Source organism: Antedon bifida, chromosome 4, assembly GCF_963402885.1.
Source record: "Antedon bifida chromosome 4, ecAntBifi1.1, whole genome shotgun sequence".
Classification (NCBI taxonomy): domain Eukaryota; kingdom Metazoa; phylum Echinodermata; class Crinoidea; order Comatulida; family Antedonidae; genus Antedon; species Antedon bifida.
Genome location: NC_136229.1, coordinates 27,623,680 through 27,634,714, shown reverse-complemented (window position 1 = coordinate 27,634,714; position 11,035 = coordinate 27,623,680). Strand labels below are relative to the sequence as shown.

The 11,035-nt window shown below is 36.1% G+C and overlaps 2 protein-coding genes across 5 annotated transcripts in view; both read left to right on the top strand.

Moving 5' to 3' along the window:
* Positions 1 to 6,726: 6,726 nt before the first annotated feature.
* LOC144839305 (G-protein coupled receptor 54-like) lies at positions 6,727 to 9,656 on the top strand. The gene is made up of 3 exons (XM_078694622.1): positions 6,727 to 7,071; positions 7,246 to 7,381; positions 8,437 to 9,656. The coding sequence occupies exons 1-3, from the start codon at positions 6,727 to 6,729 to the stop codon at positions 9,009 to 9,011; spliced, it is 1,056 nt and encodes a 351-aa protein (XP_078550748.1). The 3' UTR covers positions 9,012 to 9,656.
* Positions 9,657 to 10,432: 776 nt separating this feature from the next.
* LOC144839847 (tRNA-queuosine alpha-mannosyltransferase-like) overlaps positions 10,433 to 11,035 on the top strand; it is a 39,589-nt gene continuing 38,986 nt past the window's right edge. For all 4 annotated transcript variants that reach the window (XM_078695406.1, XM_078695405.1, XM_078695404.1 and 1 more), the window contains exon 1: positions 10,433 to 10,634. In XM_078695406.1, the coding sequence (XP_078551532.1) occupies positions 10,450 to 10,634 (185 nt within the window). In that variant the 5' untranslated portion in view covers positions 10,433 to 10,449. The remainder of the gene's footprint in view (positions 10,635 to 11,035) is intronic.

The window sequence follows — 11,035 nt, the reverse complement described above, 5'->3', positions numbered from 1 at the left end:
TTTATTTCACGAGAAAGTGTCCCTTATTAGGGGTGTTGAAATGGTTGGCGTTCTACTGTAGTATGGTTTCACGTTTATTGAATAAGAGGTTTCCCTTATTTTAAAGCATAAGTCAACAATATGCCTGTATATGTTCCGCAAATTAATCCTACAGCCAATTATCCGTCATATAAGGGGAATAAATTTCAATAGTAATGAACTCTGATTAAATGAACTTCTACATAAAATCAATGTTTTATTTTATGTCAAAGCTACGTGCCGAAAATAAATTTGCGACTACATAAATGCTAGCAGATCGTGATTAGATAAGCCCTTTGAGGTAAACAAGTGGAGAAAAGTAACTTGTATGCTCATTCACTAAACCATTAATAAAGTCATGTACGACTATTACAAGACCAACTACAATGAGAAACATAATCAAATGGCCAAATGTAAACCTGGTTTAATGAATGCCGAGCTGGATGAAGTGATTTTGTCCGTTTTGTGTAAACAAAGATTTACAGATGGTTTTAGTATCGGATAATGTCTTTATTTTTACTTTGAATTTAAGCATTAAGCAATGAAAGACTTAAATAATAAATAGATGTTTTTATTTAGAACGTCTGCAAGATTGAAAAGTCGGCGAGTCCATTTTAGCCTTAAAGCAACACGTAGAGAAAAGAACAAATTAATGAATAAACCATGGCTTATTACATCATGTCGATTAAAGCTTTGTCTATACTATCAAACTATTTTGACAAAAAAAAAGTGTGATGTGCCCAAATATGGTAGATATGCCCAAATTGTGGTAGTGATTATGACATCATCATGTCCATATATGGTCACATCACATTTTTTTTGTCACATAAAGTTTGAGAGTGTAGACAGAGCTTTATTCCTACTATGTTATGCATGTTCTAATGTATCTATACTATAAAAGTTTGTTTATTACACTGACATGGATGTGATGCTGAGACTGCGAATATAATTATTTTTTGTCCAGAATAAATCTTCGTGTTTAAAATTGCTATTGTTATTATAAAAATATAACCCCTTTGCAACATTAATTTCAAGCTCAATTGTTTTTTTGTTGAAAATATTTATATTTCGTAATAAATAATATAGAAACTAAACCTGAAGCTACCCTTTAATAAATCGATGCCCGATAACATTGCTCATATTTCATTCCAATCACGCAAATTTCGTCGTTGGTATTATAACAATTTCGGTTAATTTTTCCGCTACTGTTTTATCATAAACCACAAACACTGCATATTGGCTGAGACAGTTATTTTGATAGACAGAGACTTAAGAATAAGCATACAACATCATTTTCTGGCATGTTGGGAAAGAATGAATGCAACTAGGGTATAGTGTTGCTACTGTCATTCTCGCGTTCAAAAGCTGATAAAAATCGTTTTTAATTTCTATGCGCGCGTAAACTGTGCCTCCATTATATTTAGCGATGGTGGATTGTTGATATTGCTTTCACTGTCAAGGACAAAATTTAAAGACGCGCGCGTTCACATTCTGATGAAAGCCAGTTTTAATTTACCGCGCGTGTAAAAGAATTTTACAGACGCGCGCGTTCAAATGCTGATAAAATTCGTTCGTTTATACGCATGTATCTCCTTCTTGGTGTACTAGTTCATTGTATAATCAGTTTGCTACTTGTACTGTATTGTAATTGTATTCTTATGTAGTAATTATGTGCATTAACTAGTGCAGTATAAACATTTCTAGGAAAACGTAATTCGGTCTTTGAAATGATAATAATGTTTTTGTTGTTGAAACCAGGTTGTTTATGCCTATTGCTGTTTCATAGATATTTCTTTAGATAGTTTCTTTACCTTTTCTTTTACATTTTACACCGGTTGATTTCTGTTACGTAATACGTTTTATCGTTGAATGAAGGGCTGTCCGCTATTTCAATTGTAATGATCTTCGCGAAACGAAGTTTACCTTTGATAATGGAAGATATTTCTTTTCCCCATTTGATGATCTATTTGTTGATGATCTGTCTCTGATTTCATAAGCTTCAAAATGAGCTCACTTTTTAGATTGCAGATTCAATTATTTTCTCTGCTTCACGTGATCTACTTTGTTAATGACTCCTTATGAACTACTTTTGAGGAAATTGATTTACTTACAAAATTCTTGGTGGCGCTATTATTAATTACTTGCGGTAATATTGAAGAAAATAGTAGGTGATTTCTTAGATGATTTAGTTTGCGATAGACTGAAGTTAAAATAACACACCTCGGGCAGCAGGTAAGCGTTTTATTTATTATTACTGTTGTACTGTAATTATATCATTTATAATGTATACAGGTTCATACTACTGTAGGTCTACAGTAAAACCATTCCCTTTGAAGTGGGTACTCAAACAGCAAGTCCCTAAAGCTTGGTTCCCACTAGGACGCAACGCAAGGACGTAGACGCAACGCAAGCGAGTTGACCAGTCACACGCGACTGTTTGAATAATCCATCGCTTGTGATTGGTCAAACCACTTTGCGTTGCGTTACGTCCTTGCGTTGCTTCCTAGTGGGAACCAAGCTTAACAGTTAACCCTTTCCAGAGAACACCCATATTGTATGAATTGAAGGAAACACTTCGTTGGTCTCCAAAGGTGTCCTCATAATAGGAGTTCTACTTATTATATTATATTTGTTATTTCAACATTCAGTGACTTACCAAGAGACATTTTTATTTATTTTTTTATTATTATTAAGTAGACGCGCGCGTACTAAAGTGACATTAATTATTTTTGTCAGTTTTTGAGCGCGCGCGCGTCACATCATGGTTGCCAACAGCTCTTCGTGGGATACAGACGTAAAATAGACCTAATGATAAATTTCAATCTACGGAAACATCAAATGATGTGATGGATGTATCGCAAGCATATTATTTTTATTTGTGCATACACCATGAAAACAATGATATATTTTTCAATGTGTAATTTCTTCACGGTTTAAAGAGTTCCAGGCCGGGATTAAGATTCTATCTAGTCTTGGTTCTCACTATGACGCAAAGTAAGGACGTACGCGCAACAAAAGTAATTCTTAAGCGTGGTTCCCACTAGCGACGCAACGCAAGGACGTAACGCAACGCAAGTGAATTGACCAATCACAAGCGATGGTTTATTCGCTTGTGATTGCTAACTGTCTATAACTTCGCTTGTCATTGGTTAAAACGCTTGCGTTGCGTTTACGTCCTTGCGTTACGTTCTAGTGGGAACCAAGCTTTACCTTGGCGTTGCGTACTGTGGAAAACGATTTGTTTATTTTAAAAGTTTAGATTCTATATAATGTATTTTTAATGTATATATATTTTCTCTTCAAAATCTTCAAATTGAAACTCATTTAAAACTAGTTTTGCCTTTTTTGTTTAAAAAATCACTTTATTCGGGTTCAGGTATTTATACACTGAGCATTTGAAAATGTTTGAATTGGCGCGTAATACATTGTTTGTCCATATTATTATTCAAGATATCCGAACCACTTATCAGATACCCCAAGACACACCCTTTCCCCATTAACAAATGTAAAACGTCGTAAGCCAATTCTGACGTGCTCCTATGCTAAAAAGAAAGCCGATTTGGCTGATTTTCATCATGAAACACGTTACAGGACCCCGTAGGCCTACATGAAGACAAATTGTTTTCTTCTTCGGAAACATTGGGTGTGATTTAAACCGGCCTTAAGCCTACTTTGTATAGTTTAATCGAAATGAATTTGTACTTAGGGCATTGGATTAATCATACCCATCCGGTTCCTTGCATCACATCTACTGTGTCGATAATTGCACTATCAAGGATTCTACAATACTAAGGTTTGGGCCAAATCAATTGTTGCTGATATAACATTTTATAAATGTGTTTATGCATAGCAACAGATTCTAATTCTCGGTACAATATCTAGATTTCTCCACAGTATCATGACAGGTCCGTAATACAGCGTTAAATGTGATTCACATGAATGCTACGCCTGGTATCATAACGTACCCATGATATATGCACTAAAATGTGATACACATGAAACTCTGTATCATGTAAGGTTATTGAGTGATGCTGTATACGGTATTTAGACCTAAATGCCTACTGTGAAAATATCATCGTAATATGAGGAGATACAGTAGGCCTACTGAGAATCAGGTCACTGCGAGTCTCTTAAAATCATTTTCTCATTTATTCCACAACATAATAATTGGTGTCCTGAATAATGATGTCGACTCTCTCATCGTATAATTAGGTACCTCAGTTGATTGCATATAATACTCTATGGACAGTACATCAATTTCAAGCACTATAGATTAAAATTATTCTTATAATATTATTATTTCTAACTTCCAATCATAAAAGCTTGGTTCCCACTAGGACGCAACACAAGGACGACGTAGACCCAACGTAAGCGAGTTGACCAATCACACGCTACTATTCGAATAATTCATCGCTTGAGATTGGTCAAATCACTTTGTACGTCTTGGCGTTGCGTCCTAGTGGGAACCAAGCTCAATAGGCCTAATATTGGTCTTTGGGACCTTGGGGATAACAGTAGGCTAATGTATTGATTTATGATTAATATTAGGGTTGTATGCAAACGTTTCTCTTCCTGCAAGATCGACATTTCACGGAATTTTCCAAATACTAGAATCCAGCAAACTTCGTCATTGCAATTGTTGGTAGAGTTTTTACATGTTATAGAATAGACTTCGGGAAAACAAACAGATCATGTGAGCATTGTGAATGATACCAAGATCAAATCTCTGGCATAAATTCCAATTTAAACAGACGAGAGGTAACGGTGGTAAGCGGAAAAACCGCGTAGCTTGTCCCACGTAGAATATGTATCTATAAACCGCTCGTCCGCGGTTGTGTGTAAATGGTCATAATGAATAACATAGATTCTAAATTTGTATTACCGTTACCGCTCGTCTGTGTAAATTGGCCATAGACACAGCGCTGGTTTTTTAAGAACAGTTTTACAATGATTGGGACTGATGGTGATACGGATGATAAGAATGATGACAACGACGACTACTGCAACCAATAGAAAACTCGGTTGCTCGTTTATGAGACGATTAATCGTGTTCCGTAGATTACATGATCAGTGCAAGATTTATGACGGATATTGAAGCTTTCGATAGTGATCCGATAATCAACGTTGAACTACGCGGATGGTTTTATTTCGTAGTTTAAACAAACATAATTGAGCTGAAGTCCAAGAAAAGATAATCTCACCGATATGCAAAATAAAGTGTTTTCAGTGCAGGGGCGTAACGACTATGCGCTCACTGGCTAAACCCAGGGGCCCCGGAGCAGTGCCCAGAAGAAAAGAGACATTAAAATATGCCGAAAAGGCTAAAAACGCTCGAGGCCGTTGGAACTTGGAGGACCACTTATAGGTTTCCTAAACCAGGGGCCTCTGTCTTACGCCTCTAGTTCAATGCGTACGTAAATGAACGTGCGTACAGTAGTATTTCAATGACGCCGTAATGTCTACGTAGCAAACTACTCTGCTTTGAGCTTAGTTCCCACTCTGAGACGCAACGCATTAACGAACACGCAACGCAAGTGTGTCATCGCTTGTGATTGTGGTCAAATCACTTACGTTGCGCTTACGTTCTTGCTTTGCGTCTCTATCGTTGAAACAAGCATTACTCTTTAAACGTACGTAGGTGTATAAGTTGCCCTGATGTAATGATAGCTCTTCAAAGTTCGCATACACAAACCGTTTTGCGCTTTATAAAGCCGCCCACACAAAAGAGACTACAAAATCACGAATATCAATTAACTAAACTTAAAATAAATGAAAAGTGACACTAGACAGCTAGAAGTTAATTTATACCGTATGTATTGTGTAGGCCTAGTTAACAGTAATTTAGATTGTAAACAACGAAATTACTGGTTATATTTTACAATGCCGTTGAGTTTTTGTTTGGAGTTTAGAGTGATATGATAAGGCATGGGTTCGAGCCTGCCTGTGCCATATTGATTGCATCCTTAAGATGCTTTACTCTCGTCGCCTCGTCCTTCAGATGGGACGTAAAGTAGTTGGTCCCGTGTAAATATTATGTACACGAAAAGAGTAGAGGATCGTCACCATTTGCACTGTGGCTGCCGTGGGTTCACGTAGGGGCCTCAAGTAAGCTTGAGGACGATTACATTTACATTTTAGTTGATGAGCAGTTTCATAAATAGGCATAAATATGCAACAACAAAAAAAACAATAGACGTGCTGTCAAGACGTGTTTTTGCTTCATAAACAATGTTTTTCAGCAAGAACGGTATTAGTATTATTAGTTATCACTTCGTATCTAATGTGTATACATTTCAGTATTTAGTTTTATACACAGACGTACTTTTGATGTATTGAAAATGATACTGGGATTTATCCGAGACAACAATATCGTTGTATCTGCTTTTTGAAAAGCTTAATTTTCCATCAAATTATTTTTACGTTTCTTGTTCTGAAGGTACTATTTTCTCCTTTTCACACTCGGCGTCTACTTACAAAAGTCTGCACATATTTAAAATAACATAAGGACTAAATTTGGCAAAATCAAAGTAAACTCAGTGAGTCTACATGAATCGTTCTTTTTTTTTAAACAAACCACAAACAAGCAAAGCAATCAGATTTAGACGATTTATTTTGATTTTCCAAACTTAATATGTGTTACGTACTGTAAATCTGTCTTTAAAGTCAGTAGGTGCGTTTTTAATTTCATATTAATTTTGTTATTATAGAATGGACGATAATGCTACCTTTCCAGCCGCTGGAATCAACGACTATGACATTTCGTACGGGAACGACTATTACGACATTGTTAACATGTTAGACGTCGAACAGATCGCCATACCGTTTACGTGGACGTTGTTCATTGTGGTTGGTTTAGGCTTTAACAGTCTTATCATTTACGTGGTGTGTAGGTTCGGTACAATGAGAACTGTTACTAACTGCTACATTGTCAATATCTCAGTTACGGATATTATGTTCCTGGTGTTGTGTGCTCCCTTCACTATCTTCACGTATACAAAACATGTGTGGATCTTTGGAAACGCGCTGTGCCGTATTGTTATGTATCTCATGCAGGTGTGTTAATTCTTTGTGCGTATAGCTTTTTTCCTTTATCCACTCGCTCTGTTTTCAATTATGTAGCTGGCTATTTAGTGTCACACGAATATTTCACGCATGGCAGATGGTAATACTCATTTTTTTCATTATATTGTTGGGTATCTTTATTATCAAAATGTAGTTCTTTTTAAGGTGTCTGTCCACGCGACGTCACTGACGTTAATGGCAATGAACATCGACCGATATTTTGCCATCGTGTATCCACTAAAATCCATCCGTTATCGGACGGCTACCCTGGCACTCACTATCAACATATCAATTTGGATCAGTAAGTACATATTTTATATTGACTTATATCGCACGAAGAAATGGCTAATTTTGAATACCGTTTATTCTTAGCCATTTTGTCCTGGAACCTATACACTCGCTCACCGTAGGTTCAGTGTCCACAATTGCTAGTGTCAATTGCTTGTGTGCACTAGTACTATATAATAAGTATTCGTGACACTTGTAAATGCGGCATAGTTTGTTAATAGTTCAACCATGGCGTACGGTCTAGTTGATTTAATACTCTGTAATAATTTAGGTTATTGATAGATATAGACAGTATTGGTTTCAAGATTAATTGATAATGAAAAAAGTATTGAATTAGTGTATGAGAGGAATGACACTGACTACAAGCTGATCGTAATAAGCGTGGTTATATCAAGATGTCATTAGTGTAAAGTGTGACTGACTATCGACAGTCACCTAGATACGAAAGTCCTAGGTAGGTGTAATAAGCATGATAACGATTAAATTATACATTCACATAATATACAGCATCTAATTTATATCACACGTGGAGCCTGTATCATGTAAGGTTAAGTTAAGGGTTCGGTTACTACTAGATACACATGTGATCTATTACCAAATATTCCTATGATACTTTGGAATAGATACAGTACCGATAATCGGCTGGTATAGACCTACTAACTCGAGTCTCCTACCTCTCCTCCCCTGTCTCAACAACAATGATCGTCGTGTTGATGATAAAGTTAATACAGATTACAGGAAAAACCGTTGATCACTGGAGGACGACGACGATAAATACATAAGCATGCATTTTTGTTACCATATAAACAAAAGAAAGTTTTCGTTTATAACCATTTATGCTGTCTTTGATAAAAATAATATTTTAAAAATTCCAATAAAATGACGTCATGATAAATATAAAATCGTTGTATTATCACGATGTCATTGCTCTTACTGATTATGACGTCATTTGATTGGACGTGTGAAAATACCATTTTCATAAAAGGAAGCATAGATGGTTATTCTATATTTCTGGAATAAAAATTGCTATTTATTTAATACTTTTTACATGAATTTTCTTCCATTTAGTTTCATCGCTTTTATCGATTCCAATTTCCATGTTTTCAACGGTTGTGGATTTCAACGGAAGACATTACTGTGTTGAAGAGTTCAACGAAGAAGGGTTGTTAGCGCACTACATTTACGTTGTGGTCAGTACCTACATAATCCCGCTCTCCGTCCTCGTTGTCTGCAACGTCAACATGTTGCGTCAACTGTGGAAGACGCGGGAACAGCTCCGAGATACAACATTAAGCTTGCACTCGATACAACAACGAAAAAAAGTTACCAAGATGATACTTCTGGTTGTTGTCTTTTTCTTTATTTGTTGGTTACCAATACATGTGGTAAATCTGTGGCAAAGACTTGGTAATAGTATCAACAATAACTTAGCCATTTCAAAGCTCAGGATTTTTGCTCTGACACTGGCGTACAGTAACTCGTGCGTAAACCCATTTGTGTACGCGTTCATGGGCGAGAATTTTCGCGCGTGTTTTAGAAGAGCATTCCCGATGTGTACAAAAGTGAACCGAGTGAGGAACAGTAGTATGTTATTAAACAACAATCGTACAAGAGAAACACAGGTACAAAAGGACACGGTTTAAGCTTCATACCTTTCCATTTCACTGAATGCTTTAGAAGCAGGTTGAATACAAATGGAATAAGCGTTGAATGCAGAGTAAGATTTGTTATGTCATTCCGTAACCTGCATACGGTACGGAATAACGACAAGTCAATTTTAATACTTTTTAATAATATAATTTAAAAAATGGCAACAACTAATAATAATAATAATATCTTAAAATATCATCTATGTCTTAGTTTCAAATATCTGACGATGGATAAAGCAAATAGTGTTTGCAGGCTCATAATTATTACTGTTTTTTATCGTTTTGATTTAATTTGATTTACCTTTTTGCTTATTTTATTTTATGTTACCATTGAGATCCAATAGTGGCTGTATTCACTAATCACACAACTGACATATTTCATTTCAAGAGAACAATAAAGGATTTTATTTATTAGTGGTGGTATTTAGGCCTACAAAGTTTTTGAGGTTTGAAACACTATCTTTAAAGGATCTCTACCAGCCTGGTAGCTGGTATAGTCTGCTGATCCTGGTGTTGATTTTCTCCATTCTTTTTACTTCTTCCGTGCTATAATTCTACTGTATAATTATAATTGACCCTTGTGCTGAAAAAAATCGACCACACCTAGTCTACAAATAAAATGTATATTTGTAAATTAAACTGTTCTTTTCTTGACAACCGTTAAAATGAACAAAGTGCGCCGTTTATATCTTTCTGATGACCAGTTTGCAGCAGGCCCTACTTTTGAATCAGTGCACTTGAGTGGTGTTAAAGACTAAATACAGTATCTTTAACTTCAACATGTGCGTGCACTAAGCGATCGCATTACATTGTTTGTGTCGGACGATTACTCCGCGAAAAATGTGTACCTGTACGCGCGCCCTCTCTGAGAATGCAGAAGGTAGCAGGTCAAAGTCAGGTAGGACTGTCTGGGCCTACTTATCTTGAGTTGAAGGCTAATTAATAATAAAAGCAAAATTATATTTTAAAGTTTTTTTTTAGTTAGGTGGCCCTGCAACAACTCTAGACTTAAAATAGGCTAGCCTAGGCCTACTTTACTTAAGTTCTATACACTCTATCCTAAATGGGAGTAGGCTCTACCGGCTCTACTATATACTACATCCTCTAGTCTAGCTTAGGTCTCGTTGCTTGTGTGTGTGAGGCCTGGTATCAATACAATATTTAGTAAAGGCCTACTCACTAGGCCTACCCTAGAGTGGTATAATTGCTAGCTCAGCCTACAAACACAGTTCAGTAGGCCTATCACAAGTTTATTAATATTTTTTTTAATCAAATCCATTTTTTATTCAGATCATTTTTTTTTATTTCTCTGTTTAATTTTTTTACACCATATAATGATATATATACAGTACATCTATTTGCTACTATACATTATCAAAATACATCTTTATAATAACTGAGGATCTTTCTATGACACGAAAGTAGTAAAAAGATGTCAAGGGTATTGTTGATCGAGGCGTTCTACGCTGGCTCCCACTCTCAGTTGATCGACACTCTTGAGAAAGGCCTAGAAGGATGCGCTGTCAAATACACTTTGCCAGGGAAGAAGTGGCATTGGAGAGCACGGACGTCAGCTCTATATTTTTCCGAAGTAATTGCACCAAGCCAAGAATACAGGTTAAGAGTTGAGCATTATATTTTGACAGCAGAGGTCATAACCTTAATTTTTTTATCAATACCCTTTCTTGAAAAAGTGAAAATCGAGGGAAATTTTAAAAGATACCTAAACAATAGACGTTACCATAAAAGTTGGAAAAGTCAGACTATAATAGAGGGCGCTATTAAAAACAATCAGCATTTGCATAATTAATAGTATTGTATTTACCCTACTGTATATGCTATAATTATGCAAAAATACATCAGATACTCACCTATCTGGGAAATTCTTTCCCACTTGGGGCAAATCCATATTCCGTATCAATAATTTAGTACTTGCTTTTTATAGCCGTCTATCTTGTCACCACGGCAAATTCCGTGGCTAAACTGCCCCGATTTCAGTTTTCTGCCAACAGTCTGCG